Source organism: Salvelinus fontinalis, chromosome 1 (genome assembly GCF_029448725.1).
Source record: "Salvelinus fontinalis isolate EN_2023a chromosome 1, ASM2944872v1, whole genome shotgun sequence".
Taxonomy (NCBI): domain Eukaryota; kingdom Metazoa; phylum Chordata; class Actinopteri; order Salmoniformes; family Salmonidae; genus Salvelinus; species Salvelinus fontinalis.
This window is the reverse complement of record NC_074665.1, coordinates 66052398-66068231: the sequence shown is the minus strand read 5'-3', so window position 1 is coordinate 66068231 and position 15834 is coordinate 66052398. Positions and strand designations below refer to the sequence as shown.

At 40.8% G+C, this 15834-nt stretch overlaps 1 protein-coding gene across 2 annotated transcripts in view; it reads left to right on the top strand.

The window, feature by feature from the left end:
* Window positions 1-15834, top strand: part of LOC129860070 (leucine-rich repeat-containing protein 1-like) — a 61808-nt gene that overhangs the window by 28308 nt on the left and 17666 nt on the right. For both annotated transcript variants that reach the window (XM_055930410.1, XM_055930414.1), the window contains 8 exons: window positions 2236-2325; window positions 6023-6079; window positions 6654-6717; window positions 7244-7318; window positions 7786-7930; window positions 8668-8786; window positions 9292-9375; window positions 14206-14321. In XM_055930410.1, coding sequence (XP_055786385.1) covers window positions 2236-2325; window positions 6023-6079; window positions 6654-6717; window positions 7244-7318; window positions 7786-7930; window positions 8668-8786; window positions 9292-9375; window positions 14206-14321 — 750 coding nt within the window. The remainder of the gene's footprint in view (window positions 1-2235; window positions 2326-6022; window positions 6080-6653; window positions 6718-7243; window positions 7319-7785; window positions 7931-8667; window positions 8787-9291; window positions 9376-14205; window positions 14322-15834) is intronic.

Here is a 15834-nt window from a genome sequence, read left to right as displayed (position 1 = left end):
TTTAGTAACAATTTCAATGATGACATTGAAGAACTACAGAATTAGATCTGCTGTATTTAACAGGTCATTTATGCTAATGAATATTGTATGGGACATTTTTTGCCCCAGTTTGCCTGTCAGCTGTCTCATGGTGAGGTCTGTATAGTTTGCACCCTAGTGGTGGCAGTCACAATGCCATATGGTTCAGTTTGGGACTGGCCATGCCCTGGGATGTGCAATTTGCCTACCTAGTAAACATAGCCTAGATCTCTCAAACTCACTCTGGACCTCAAAGCCAGTTCCACTGCATTTTTACATAGTTACGCTGTAATCAGGGACTCATTTAGACCTGGTACACCAAGTGTGCGCAATGAATTATCAGGTAGAACAGAAAAACCAGTCGGCTCTGGACCTCGTAGGGTAAGAGTTGAGTACCCCTGGCTTAGATGTTCTTGTTAGACCGCTTTACAGCTACTCAGTTGGGGAAGGGAATATGTAGTGCTCTGACCTGCAGATGATATAATACGGTTAAGCGTTGTGCTTTGGATTGTAATGTGGTATGGCATTACAACCCACAAACAAACCTTTCACACTCCTACACTCTCACACTGACAGAAGCATTGTGTGTCTGAGATTGTCTCTGAGTGACCATTTTAGATAGAAGGGAATCCTGTCATGAAGGCTTAAAACTATACAGTGCATTTGAAATATATATATAACAATTAAATCAGATTTACATAGTTATTCAGACCTTTTACTCAGTACTCTGTTGAAGCACCTTTGGCAGCGATTACAGCCTTTGCTCTTCTTGGGTATGGCGCTACAAGCTTGGCACACCTGTATTCGGGGAGTTTCTCCCATTCTTTGCAGATCCTCTCAAGCTCTGTCAGTTTGGATGGGGATGGTTGCTGCACAGCTATTTTCAGGTTTCTCCAGAGATGTTCAATCGGGTTTAAGTCCGGGATCTGACTGGGCCACTCAAGGACACTTGTCCTGAAGCCACTCCTGCATTGTCTTCGCTGTGTGCATAGAGTCGTTGTCCTGTTGGAAGGTGAACCCTCGCCCCAGTCTGAGGTCCTGAGCACTCTGGAGCAGGTTTTCATCAAGGATCTCTGTACTTTGCTCTGTTCATCTTTCCCTCGATCCTGACTAGTCTCCCAGTCCTTGCCGCTGAAAAACATCCCCACAGCATGATGCTGCCACCACCATGCTTCACCGTAGGGATGCTGCCAGGTTTCCTCCAGATGTGACACTTGGCATTCAGGCCAAAGAGTTCAATCTTGATTTCGTCAGACCAGAGAATCTTGTTTCTCATCGTCTGAGAGTCCTTTAGGTGCCTTTTGGCAAACTACAAGCGACCTGTCATGTGCCTTTTATTGAGGAGTGGCTTCCGTCTGGCCACTCTACCATAAAGGCCTGATTGGTGGAGTGCTGCAGAGATTGTTGTTCTTCTGGAAGGTTCTCCCATCTCCATGGAGGAGCTCTGTTAGAGTCACCATCAGGTTCTTGGTCACCTCCCTGACCAAGGCCCTTCTCCCCCGATTGCTCAGTTTGTCCAGGCGGCCAGCTCTAGGAAGAAGATTCTTGGTGGTTCCAAACTTCTTCCATTTAAGAATGATGGAGGCCTCTATGTTCTTGGTGACCCTTCCCCAGATCGCTCTACGGACAATTCCTTCGACCTCATGGCTTGGTTTTTGCTCTGACATGCCCTGTCAACTGTGGGACCTTATATAGACAGGCGTGTGCCTTTCCAAATCATGTCCAACTAATTGAATTTACCATAAGTAGAAGTAGAAACATCTCAAGGAGGATCAATGGAAACAGGATGGACCTGAGCTCAATTTCAAATTTCATAGCAAAGTGTCTGAAAACGTATGTAAGTGAGGTATTTATAATTTCTAAAAACCTGTTTTCACCTTGTCATTATGGGGTATTGTGTGTAGATTGAGGATTATTATATATATTTTTTAATCCATTTTAGAATAAGGCTGTAACGTAACAAAAAGTGAAGGGGTGTGAATACTTTACAAATGCACTGTCATCAAATGGAAAGAAAAAGTTACAGTTCCTGTTGATAGATTAAACTTTCCTGTCAGAGAGGAAAGTAGTAAACCTGTATTAGCTTTAGTATATTTTATAGTATTCTTATTGCCTATATATGCAATTGGATCCATTGATTTTTTTCAGGAATCTGCCACCATTTATTTCAGCTGCAAAGATCTGATTTTGATTTGAATTCCTCTCTTGTTTTTGCAGATTGCCTGAGAGTTTTCCAGAGCTTCAGAATTTAACATGCCTTTCCATCAATGACATTTCATTGCAGGCTCTTCCCGAAAACATTGGAAAGTAAGTGCTTCTTTCTGGCATAAAAAAAAAAGAATGTTTCATAGTCCTGTCATACAGAAACGTGTTTAATGGGTTGGAATGTAGTTCTCACTTATGCGCTTTTGATGTTCAAATGGGCTGTGACTTTGAACATAAAAAAGAATGAGTAAGAAATTGTATGCTACTGTCGGTCATATTTCTTAGTCACAGGTGGTTATGAAACTGGTTCCTGTTTTTAGGTTCTGAACAATGTAATGACATACTGTGACTACAAATTGTCTGTAACTGACATTTTTGGAAGTTGCTGGCACTCATACCCTCCTTCAATGGACGTGGTTTGGAGCTGTGTGTGTTTCCATGACCATCTATTTTAATAAATACTGCTATGTTACTGTGTAATATCTTTTGGTAGTTTCATGACGATCCATTGTATAATTTCATGGTGTTATTTGATTTATGGCATAATAACTTACAAGGGTAGTTGTATCAGTAAGTTCTGCTTCTTTCCTGTCCCCCTCTATCCCCAGAGACCCTGAAATTTCCTGTGTAATTTCCTCCAGCCTGCCAAGTTCGTTTACGTTTCACTTGCAAAAGAATGCCAGCCCTTTCTCCCTTCAAATAACTGAATAATATATCATGCAGTTATCATACAGCAGCTACAGTCATAATCTCTCTTTAGGCTCCTACTAGGATTTTTCATCATCAGATGAGACACTAATATTATACGACACCTCCAACACTCACCGGCCGTATATCGTTCTATACTCGTTGACAGGGCCCTTTTGTGTTATGCACAACGCAGCAACAGATTTTGAATTAAGGAACACTTGAAAAAATTGTACTAGTGTAAAACTAAATAGGCCCCAGTTTTGACTTGACATATTGCTGTAAATTAGGGATTACTGTATGTAGCATAACCTTACATGGTTAATGTAAATATGGTGTTTTGCAGAATGATTCAGCTGTGTTTCTCTCTCTGTGATAAGTAGGTCTAGATTGTAGACTGAGTAATGTTACTTATTGTGCTCGATTAAGTCATATTAAAGCTGTGTTGATCTGATTTACCATGGTGACCTAGTAAGAGCTCTGTGACAGTTGGTGAAGATGTGAGAAGACAGACCTACTCGTGCATAAATGCACAGTGTTAGGCCAGATATTGATTGTTCATCCATTCACTCACTCGCTCATCTAGCTGTGGAGGGCTGAAATGCTGTCACCCAAATGGTGTAGGCTTAATGGATTTTGTAGGGGGGGAAAACTATTTTCTACACCTCTGTTAATCTCTCGTGGACAGACGCACGTAACATAAATTGTATCGTAGTGTCTGTCAACAGACTGTGGGATGCGACTAAGGAGGAACTTTGTTCCGATGTGTAGATTTTTCATCACTGATCATTTGAACAAATCACAGTTTTGCATCTGTCAAAATTTCGAAGGGGATGGGACATTTGACCCATATACTTGCCTGTAACTTCAGAGAGAAGAGGGTGGAGCTACCCCTTGACTTTTTCCACCTTCTTCTACGTTACAGCCTTATTCTAAAATTGATTAAACTGTTTTTTCTCCTCGTCAATCTATGGACAATACCCCATAATTACAAAGCAAAAACAGCTTTCTTGAAATTTGAGCAAAAAAAAGAAGAACCTGAAATGACATTTACAAACAGTACCAGTCAAAAGGTTGGAGACACCTACTCATTCAAGGGTTTTTCTTTATTTTTTAAAACTATTTTCTACATTGTAGAATAATAGTGAAGACATAGACTATGAAATAACACATTTTGAATCATGTAGTAACCAAAAATGTGTTAGACAAATCAAAATATATTTTATATATTTGATATTCTTCAAAGTAGCCACTCTTTGCCTTGACAGCTTTGTACACTCTTGGCATTCTCTCAACCAGCTTCATGAGGTAGTCACCTGGAATACATTTCAATTAACAGGTGTGCCTTGTTAAAAGTGAACTTGTGGAATTTCTTTCCTTAATGCGTTGGCGCCAATCAGTTGTGTTGTGACAAGGTAGTCAAGGTATACAGACGATAGACCTATTTGGTAAAAGACCAAGTCCATATTATGCCAAGAACAGCTCAAATAAGCAAAGAGAAATGGCAGTCCATCATTACTTTAAGACATGAAGGTCAGTCAATCCAGAAAATTTCAAGAACTTTGAAAGTTTCTTCAAGTGCAGTCGCAAAAACCATCAAGCACTATGATGAAACTGGTTCTCATGAGGACTGCCACATGAAAGGAAGACCCAGAGTTACCTCTGCTGCAGAGGATAAGTTAATTTGAGTTAACTGCACCTCAGATTGCAGCCCAAATAAATGCTTTACAGAGTTGAAGTAACAGAGGAGACTGCGTGAATCAGGCCTTCATGGTTTAATTGCTGCAAATTAACCACTACTAAAGGACATCAATAAGAAAGAGATTTGCTTGGGCCAAGAAACACAAGCAGTGGAAATCTGTCCTTTGGTCTGATGAGGCCAAATTTGAGATTTTTGGTTCCAACCGCCATGTCTTTGTGAGACGCAGAGTAGGTGAATGGATGATCTCCGCGTTTGTGTTTCCCACCGTGAAGCATGGAGGAGGAGGTGTGGTGGTGCTTTGCTAGTGACACTGTCAGTGATTTTATTTAGAATTCAAGGCACACTTAACCAGCATGGCTACCACAGCATTCTGCAGCGATACGCCATCCCATCTGGTTTGGGCTTAGTGAGCCCTATCATTTGTTTTTCAACAGGACAATGACCCAGCACCTTCAGGCTGTGTAAGGGCTATTTGACCAAGAAGGGGAGTGATGGAGTGCTGCATCAGATGACCTGGCTTCCACAATCACCCGACCTCAACCCAATTAAGATGGTTTGGGATGAGTTGGACTGCAGAGTCAAGGAAAAGCAGCTAACAAGTGTCCAGCATATGTGGGAACTCCTTCAAGACTGTTGGAAAAGCCTTCCAGGTGAAGCTAGTTGAGAGAATACCAAAGCTGTCATTAAGGCAAAGGGTGGCTACTTTGAAGAATCTCAAATATATAAAATAGATTTTGATTTGTTCAACACTTTTTTGGTTACTACATGATTCCATATGTGTTATTTCATAGTTTTGATATCTTCACTATTATTCTACAATTTAGAAAATAGTAAAAACATTAATTAAAAACCTTGAATGAGTAGGTGTGTCCAAACTTTTGACTGGTACTGTATACATGTTTACTTTTTGTGCCATTTGATTCACAATAACCCACGATTTGATTTTAGGCTTTAATTTTCCAGTCCACAAGATTTTTAGACTTCTCTGCTCATTTAACTAATGAAGTTAGGCCTATATTTCAACACTGATGTCCAAGCCATATCTTCTGAGACTGGAAGCAAATATTTGCCTAGTTAAAAAAAGGTTAAATAAAATCAAAATATATATACCTTGGCAAGAAACGTCTAGTTACAGATTGTGCATAATAATTTATTCTCACCAGAGCTTCATAGCTCCGCTGCTGCGATTACTAAATACAACTATTTTCCTTTCTTTTGGGAACAAAGATATTACCTCCAAGCCATGTTGTGCTCCTAAAAGCCTAAATTCTTGGAATTCATTGACTCTGTCCTAGATGGCTTCAATCAGTAATCCTCATGAAAAGGATTACTGTATTTTCTGTTGGTTGTGATCATTTGGGGACAATAACAAACACCAAATGGCCCTCCCTCTTTTGCCTCTCTCCACAGCCTCTCCAACTTGGTATCACTGGAACTCAGAGAGAATCTGCTGACATATTTACCAGAGTAAGTACTTACCCTGGATAGGTACTGTATGTTTCAGGGCAAAAAATTAATTGGAGGCAGAAGACAAGTAGGCCTACTTTATTAGTCCATGCGAGATTGAAGTTCTTATTTCGCTCTGCTCCCAACCCCCCAGACATCACTGTTCCACAAACGCTCTGTGTTCCACAAAGTGTAAGAAGTAACGTCTGTGTGGCTACATTATAAGCATGTAACAAATTCGGTAGACCACAGATGAAGCCTTATGTGTTTCACATGACGTGTGTGTGTGTGTAGACTTTAGAGGTGATATAGAATTCAGTGTACCCTCTAAAGAGTTGTTGGTCTATATTCAGCCAATGCGCGACTTATGTTGGCACAACAACAGTCTCTCTCTGAACATCTAACCATCTCACTGCTTGGTATGTGGCCAATACATTTTCACTCGCACATGGTTCAAATTAAACAGCAGTGAAACAGACTGAGAAGTAGATACAATATAAATTCGTCACTGTATGATGATTTGTTTATTTAATTTTTTCAAACCCTATATGTCATGTTTTTTTTAACTTTATAACCCCTCTTGTGCATTCCACAGGTCACTATCACTACTTCACAGACTTGAGGAGCTTGACCTAGGGAACAATGAACTTTACAATTTGGTGAGTTTCTGACTTTGCGAATCTCAGTAAAGATGTTGATTTCTTGGAATAACATTCACACAGAAGAAAACAATATGCATAGCTACGCATGTGTAGAATGGGCAGCCCTCAAATCTCACTCAACCCTTTTCTTGTTATGTGAAACTTAATTGAGTATACTGATAGAAATGCCTCCCTCTTATCATCCTGAAGGGGGAGTGTGACAGGGCCGTTGAGTTTAAGTTATAGTCTGTTACAACATAATGTCAGGTTTGATGTTTATAAAAAGGTAACTCCGAGACAGAGACACACTCCCTCCCTGAGAGATTGACTGAAACCAAACAAGGCTAGGGAATGACAGTTTACACATGGTTGAAATTATTCCACAGTCTTGTTTACATTTGCCTCAGTCGTGTATAATTGTCTCTCTTTCTCTCGCTCTCTTTTTTTCTCGGTCTGTCTCTTTCTCGCTCATTTTTCTCGGTGTCTTTCTCTCTCTCTGTGTCTCTGTCTCTCTCTTTTGCCTCCAATCCTTCCTCCCTCACAGCCAGAAACAATAGGATGTCTTGTCAGCTTAAAGGACTTGTGGCTGGATGGAAACCAGTTGGCTGAAATACCTGCAGTAAGATTTTTACGAGATACTTAGACTAATAATTGTCATTTAAGTGCCTTGATATAATGGGTCTCCCGAGTGGCGCAGTGGTCTAAGGCACTGCATCTCAGTGCGAGGCCTCACTACAGTCCCTGGTTTGAATCCAGGCTGTATCACATCCGGCTGTGATTGGGAGTCCCATAGGGTGCAGCACAATTGGCCCAGCGTCATCCGGGTGTGGCCGGGGTATGCCGTTATTGTAAACAAGAATTTGTTGACTTGCCTAGTTAAATAAAGGTAAAATAAATGAAAAATTACAGTTGAACTTGTATGATATGATTTGATTCCCCAAAAAGTGAAAGGCTAACACCTATTTTTTAGGCTAAATTAATATTGCGACTTCTGTTGATATGTGATCACAAGAGCTGCACCATTATCGTTAGTCACTAACACAGACTGTGAAATGTATTTACAATTGAAGTGTGTTCAACCCGTAGGAGATGGGCAGCATGAAAAGCCTCCTGTGTCTAGATGTATCAGAGAACAAGCTGGAGCACCTTCCAGAGGAGATGGGTGGCCTGGTCTCCCTTACTGACCTGCTGGTGTCCCAGAACCTCATCAATGCTCTGCCAGAGGGCATAGGTCAGCACGCTGCTGCACTGTATACTACAATAGTGTGTGTGTTTTTGATTTTACTATCCTTGTGGGGATCAGAAGTCAGAAATTCGGACAAGTGGGGAGATTTCGTTCGTCCCCACAAGGAAAAAGGCTTGGGGTTACAGTTAGGGTTAAGGTTAGGTTAAGGGGTTGGGATTAAAGTTCGGGTTAGGTTAAGGTTGGGGAAAATATAATTATGAATGGGAATCAATTGTTTTGGTCCCCACAAGGATAGTAAAATAAACGTGTGAGTGATGTGTGTGTGCAGTTGTGTGCACTCATGCGTTTGTATGCATGCGTGTTTGTGTACATGTTTGTTATTGGTCACTTGTTTTACCATGTCATGCATTGGACCATGCTGAAACTGATTAGGTCAAAGATAGGATCAACATCAATGTAAACTGAGCATAAACCGGAAGTTAATCTGAATCACATAATAAGATAGTCCACATTTGGTAACTGAACTGATTTAATAACACAGGTGATGTGCCCCTTAGGGCACAATATAACTTTGGATGAATGGAAAATGAAATGTGACAGTCATTAAATCCATATAAAATGATTTGATGTTTTATTGATCTGTCGTTTCATTAGCCATAGGCTCTAGTGTTGGTTGCAAATCAACTAACTTGTTTTACGAATTATATTGATTGCCATGCTATCCTGACTACTCTCATATGTCTATATCAAAGTATGTAACATTTTTATTTTTTGCTCTGCAGGAAAACTGAGGCGACTGTCAATATTGAAAGCAGACCAGAATCGGCTTGCCCAGCTACCAGAGAGCATTGGGAACTGTGAGAGTCTCACTGAACTGGTGCTCACTGAGAATCGGCTACAGGTGGATTTGTGGTTGCGCTATACTTGCTCATACAGGATATACATATTATTATGAGGGCAGCTTTGATAAGTAAGACCCAATTACTTTTCTTTTATCACAAGACACATGGCTGACTTTTTCAGCCCACAACAAACACTTTAATTTGATAAACTCAACTCTGATGGCTGCCCTCTTCGGTCCTTTGAAAGACCTTGTGATCTTGTAACAAATTGTATTTTTACTTCTGAAGGGATGTATTCTGTTATTATTGTGTAACCTTTGACCTCCATTATGCCCTTAGTCTTCACTTCCTAATAGGCTAAAAACATCTAAGTGTGCACCAGGAACCTATCCTCTTTACCACTAGCCAATCAGATATGTTTATGTCATCCTCACAGTGGGACTGTGCAGGTAATCCCCATGCTCAGGCCACTAGCCGGTCTACTGTCACTGCTACACCTATTACTGCATGTGCGAACTGTAGATGTTTAATGTATTATTTCTTAATTGTTGTTTCTCTCTTTAGAGTTTGCCAAGAAGTATTGGAAAACTAAAGAGACTTTCCAACTTCAACTGTGATAGGAACCGACTAGCGTCATTGCCTAAAGAGGTATGCTATAGTCTTTCTACATGTAATAGTTTGCAAATGTGAGACTTGTTGATGAATGGTATGTCCTTCATGCTTCACAGGGCACCACAGTCCATAGTCTAGTGCAGGTATTCCCAACCTGGGGTACGGGTATGCGCAATGCCATCGGAGGTACGCCAATACAAAATGTGATTCACATACAAAATAACTTATTTTTTAAATTAAAAAAATAAAATAATCTTCACATTTTCAAACAGTCCATATATATTTTCCAATGGGGGTATACATTTTGGTGAGTTTTTTTTCTCGCCTGAGTAGCCTCGTTTCACTGCCAAAAATGTAAATTAAACCATCTGTGTTCAGCGAAATAACAACATAATGTCAAATACAGGGAGCCTTAACCGTTACTCTCTCGCGGGAATTCCACTAACCAAACGTAGCTGCTGCTCATTCCGTTTGCTTGAAAACTGATAAATGGTAAAAAAGAAAGTAAGGCCTTGTCCATACCAGCAGTACTACACCTGCACCTGTTGACGACACAAGTTGTTCTGCCTCCACAAGCACATCCGATGCTAGCATCAGTAATTCTACATTTGTTGTGAGCCCAGCTAGCATGGACTCTGACTATTGTGAATCTGATGCAGCCGAAGAGCTACTGTCCCCTTACCCGGGAAAGCACCGAACAACAGACAGGGACGTTGGACCATCAAAGAGGTGCAAATATGATGAGAATTACATTGATTTGGGGTTCACTTATATTGGGAGTAGTGCCTTTCCTCAGCCACAGTGTGTAATGTGCAAAAGTACTATCTCACAACTCGATGAAACCTTCACTCATTTAGAAACAAAACATGCCAATTAGAAAAATAAGCCACATAAGTTTTTTGTGCGAGAATTAAGATGACTTTTAAGTAGTAAGACGTATATAAAAGCAATAGATACCATTAATAAGAAGGGGCTAGAAGTGTCTTACATGGTGAGCTGCCGAGTGGCTAGGACAGGCAAGCCCATACTATTGTGTAGGACTTCATTCTTCCTGCTGCCCCGGATATGGCTGGGAAAAGGCAAAAAATAACTATACAGACAATGCTTTCATCAAACAACACTGTTTCACGATACATCAGTGACATGGCAGGAGATGTTTTGAAACAATTATTGCTTCGCATACAGCCAGGGAATTCTATGCGTTACAGCTGGATGAGTCAACAGACGTGGCGGGCCTGGCATAGCTCCTTGTATATGTCCGTTACGTTTATGGGGGGTCAATTAAGGAAGACATCCTCTTCTGGAAACCAGGACAACAGGAGAGGATATTTTTGAAGTACTGGACAGCTTTGTGACATCAAATGGACTTTGTAGGTCAAGATGTGTTGGTATCTGTACTGATGGTGCAAAAGCCATGACAGGGAGACATGGTGGAGTGGAAACGCGCGTGCAAGCAGTTGCTCCCGACGCCACTTAAGTACACTGCAGCATCCACCGAGAGGCTCTTGCTGCCAAGTGAATGCCTGACAGCTTGAAATACATGTTGAACACTACAGTGAAAATGGATAACTTTGTTAAATCAAGGCCCCTGAACTCTTGTGTATTTTCTGCACTATGCAATATGGGCAGCGACCATGTAACGCTTTCACAACATACAGAAGAAGTGCGTTGGTTATCAAGGGGCAAAGTATTGACACGTTTTTATTTTTATTGAAAGACTAGTTTAAAGTTCTTTACTGACCATTATTTTCACTTGTCTGACCGCTTGCATGATGACGAGTTTCTCACACGACTGGCCTATCTGGGTGATGTTTTTTCTCACCTGAACAATCTGAATCTAGGATTACAGGGACTCTCCACAACTATATTCAATGTGCAGGACAAAATTGAGGCTATGATTAAGAAGTTGGAGCTCTTCTCTGTCTGCATTAACAAGGACAACACACAGGTCTTTCCATCCTTGTATGATTTTTTTGTGTGCAAATCAACTCAAGCTTACGGACAATGTCAAATGTGATATAGCGAAGCACCTGAGTGAGTTGGGTGCGCAATTACGCAGGTATTTTCCCGAAACGGATGACACAGACAACTGGATTCGTTATCCCTTTCATGCCCTGCCTGCAGTCCACTTACCGATATCTGAACAAGTGAACCGCATCAAATTGCAACAAGTGGTTCTGTGAAAATGTAAGTTAATCAGAAGCCACTGACAGATTTCTGGATTGGGCTGCGCTCAGTATCTTTCCTTGGCAAATCACGCTATTCAGACACTGATGCCCTTTGCAACCACGTACCTATGTGAGAGTGGATTCTTGGCCCTCACTAACATGAAAACTAAATACAGCCACAGACTGTGTGTGGAAAATGATTTAAGACTGAGGCTCTCTCCAATACAACCCAACATTGCAGAGTTATGTGCATCCTTTCAAGTACACCCTTCTCATTAACCTGTGGTGAGTTATTCACCATTTTTGATTAACAAATAAGGTTTTATATGTATGATGATTAAATAAAGAGCAAAATTATTGATTATTATTTGTGTCCTGGTCCTACAAGAGCTCTTTGTCACTTCCCACGAGCCGGGCTGTGACAAAAACGCCCACTCATTGTTATGTTTATTAAATGTATTGTATAGTGTGGGTGTGTGTGGCAGGCTTACAATGATGGCAAAAAACAACATTTGAGAGTGCACTGACCCTGGTGCTAGAGAGGGTACGCAGCTGGAGGTTGAATGTTTGAAGGGGTATGGGACTATAAAACGTTTGGGAACCACTGGGCAAGTGTATTTGTGCCAAGCTTTTATTATCTTAGCTATATTTTTTATGTTGTCAGGACATGAGGCTGCTTCCTTCTGAGTTTCTTTCTGGGATACAAGCACTTGTCCTTGTTTTTTTTGTTTTATTGCTCAAAGTTTTTTATTCCATAAAAAATATTCCAATTATTCCATCTCCCGTTGTGATCTTACCTTATCGATCACGTTTTGTGATGCAGCAGTGAAGTAGTTCCACTGTACATTGTGATTTACCACCCCGTTCTTGTATTATCTGAATGAGTGCGGACTAGATCCAAAAGCAATTTCTTCCCTTGCTGCAGTGAGCCACTTCTTCTGTGGGTGCTCTAGAGTCAATGTGTGAGTGAAGTTGCCTATATGTAATGCTATGTTAACCATTTTACCCCAATACTGTAAGCAAAATGCTTGTGCATGCTAGGCCTGAACATGCTCAGAAAAAGCTAGTGTAAACCTTGATTGCATCTCATTTTGCCTTCATGATTTACCCTACTGCTCGGAAAAATTGATGTAAAATCATAGAAGCCTCAGTCATGAGTCAGTGGAATCTGGTTAGTGCATCCCCCAGTGATCACTGTATGATTTGCATGCAGAGCTTTGCTGGACTAAACCTGACCCCATCTGATTTTAATGGGTATTGTAAAAAGGCTAATCCTTACACCTGCTAACCAGCAAATCTGGTTTCTGTGAGCTGAATCCCATTCAGTGCCACAGTGGTACTATGCAGGCAAAGGTCGATTTGTTATATCGACCTGACCTGGAGCACTCTCACAGGCACAAAAGCCATCTCCCACTGTGACTGTCTTCACCCTAGACATGGCTGTGTGACTCTTCATTGTGTGTGTGTGTGTGTGACTTGACTGACTGTCTGTCTGTACTTGAGCATGATTTCAGCTCTCCGGCTGTTGGCATTTTATCTTTTGTTTCCAGGGGATTCAAGCACAGACAAAACAAGTGCACACACACACTGACTGCAGTTCTCTGGTGTATTCAGCACTGGTTTATTGTCCCAGAATGCCTGCTTCGTGTGTGCGTGTGTGAGAGAGAGATACTGTTGTTGATTCTACCCTCTTGTCTTTTAAAGCGAAGGCAAGCTCCCTCTGGTTAAAGTTTAATCTGAAAGAGCCCTTTAGTAGTTATACAATGCCCCTGTGTCTGTGAGTACACAGCACTTTGCACAGATAATGTCATTGTTTTATTATCTCTAACCATTAACATAGTACTAGACAACTACTTGTTTACCACAGGTGTCGGGATGTAGCTATGTTTTTAATTAATAGTCATGACTGATAATTGGCTAAAAATTTCAAAACCTGATCTTGTTGTGATTTTAAATCCACAGATTCAAGGTAAGATATCTGCTGAACCTTGGCTTGTTTCCATTTTAATTGAACAGTTGCATATTCATTTAGTATTGACCCCCCCCTAATGGCTAGGCTTTGAGTAGAACCAGTGTGTAGTCTATTAACTGTAACTCCTGCTGATATTTGACTTCTCTTCAAGGCACCTCTTTAAATCAATCTTAAGTACTCCAGTGAGGGCATGAGCTTAGCCAGATCCTTTTAAAACGATGAGACTCCATTACTGTATTTGTTCCCTGTTCAGGTCTGTCTGGCCGCTGGCTGATAGTAGATTACAGTCTGACTACAGCACTTTAGCTGGCCCATCCGGGCCCTACTTCAACACACTACTAATTGCAGCTAATTTTAGCTCCTACTTTGCCAAACTCCATAGCCCAATTCTGTGGCAAAGCTCCCAAATGCTCTTAATGGTTTACCTATCTATGCCCATTATGCTAAATATATTTTGGAACAATTAAGGTAATTTTTATAAACATAAATTCATTTTCTGTGATTTAGAAAATGCTACGGTATAAAGGTAAATACTTAATTTTGATATTTTTTACGTGAACTGTTCTTACCAAAGCCTACTCCTCACTGCTCAAGATGTTTGTGTGCCTCAAAGAACACCTTCTCTGTTCGTATATGGAATTTTGTGGGTGTGTGATGATAAATTAAAACAGTGTCTTTTTAGAGTTTTAAATTGTCTTATTTGTATGCCTTTCTTCCCTAATCCAGATTGGAGGCTGCAGTAGCCTGAATGTCTTCTGTGTTCGAGGGAACAGGCTGACAAGAATTCCCTCTGAGATCTCTCAGGCCACAGAACTGCATGTGTTTGATGTGTCTGGAAATAGGTAGGCTACATAGAAATTAAATTATATGCATCTTTATTAGCCTGTGATCATATTCACATTATATCATATACACAACTGGTCAAAGTTTTAGAACACCTACTCATTCAAGGGTTTTTCTCAATTTTTTACTATTTTCTACATTGTAGAATAATAGTGAAGACATCAAACTTATGATATATCACATGGAATCATGTAGTAACCAAAAAAGTGTTAAAGAAATCAAAATATATTTTTTTATTTTAGATTCTTCAAATAGCCACCCTGTACCTTGACAGCTTTGCTTACTATTGGCATTCTCTCAACCAGCTTCACCTGGAATGCTTTTCCAACCATTTTTGTTGGAAAAGAGTTCCCACATATGCTGAGCACTTGTGGGCTGCTTTTCCTTCAGTCTGCAGTCCAACTCATCCCAAACCATCTCAATTGGGTTGAGGTCGGGTGATTATGGAGGCCAGGTTATCTGATGCAGCACTCATTCACTCTCCTTGGTAAAATAGCCCTTACACAGCCTGGAGGTGTTGGGTCATTGTCCTGTTGAAAAACAAATGATAGTCCCACTAAGCCCAAACCAGATGGGATGGCTTATCGCTGCAGAATGCTGTGGTAGCCATGCTGGTTAAGTGTGCCTTGAATTCTAAATAAATCACAAGCAGTGTCACCAGCAAAGCACCCCCACACCATAACACCACCTCCTCCATGCTTCATGGTGGCAAATACACATGCGGAGATCATCCGTTCACCCACACCACGTCTGACAAAGACACGGCGGTTGGAACCAAAAATCTCCAATTTGGACTCCAGACCAAAGGACAAATTTCCACTGGTCTACTGTCCATTTTTCGTGTTTCTTGGCCCAAGCAAGTCTCGTCGTCTTATTGGTGTCCTTTAGTAGTGCTTTCTTTGCAGCAATTCGTCTATGAAGGCCTGATTCACACAGTCTTCTCTGAACAGTTGATGTTGAGATGTCTGTTACTTGAACTCTGTGTTAGAATGGTGCCGGAAGAGATGGCAGCCATTTTACGGACTCCTAACCAATTGTGTGGGGGTTTTTTTCACGTTATTTGTAACTGTGACAATAAAATTTGATTTGAAGCATTTATTTGTGCTGCAATTTCTGTGGTTGGTAACTCTATTGATCTTTTCCTCTGCAGCAGAGGTATCTCTGGGTCTTCCAATCCTGTGGCGGTCCTCATGAGAGCTAGTTTCATGATAGCACTTGGTGGTTGTTGTGACTGCACTTGAAGAAACTTTCAAAGTTCTTGAAATGTTCCGTATTGACTTACCTTCATGTCTTAAAGTAATGATGGACTGTCGTTTCTCTTTCATTATTTGAGCTGCTCTTGCCATAATATGGACTTTGTCTTTTACCAAATAGGGCTATCTTCTGTATACCCCCCCCCCCCCCCCACCTTGTCACAACTCAACTGATTGGCTCAAATTAACTTTTATTTAACCTTTATTTAACTAGGCAAGTCAGTTAAGAACAAATTCTTATTTACTATGGCGGACTATC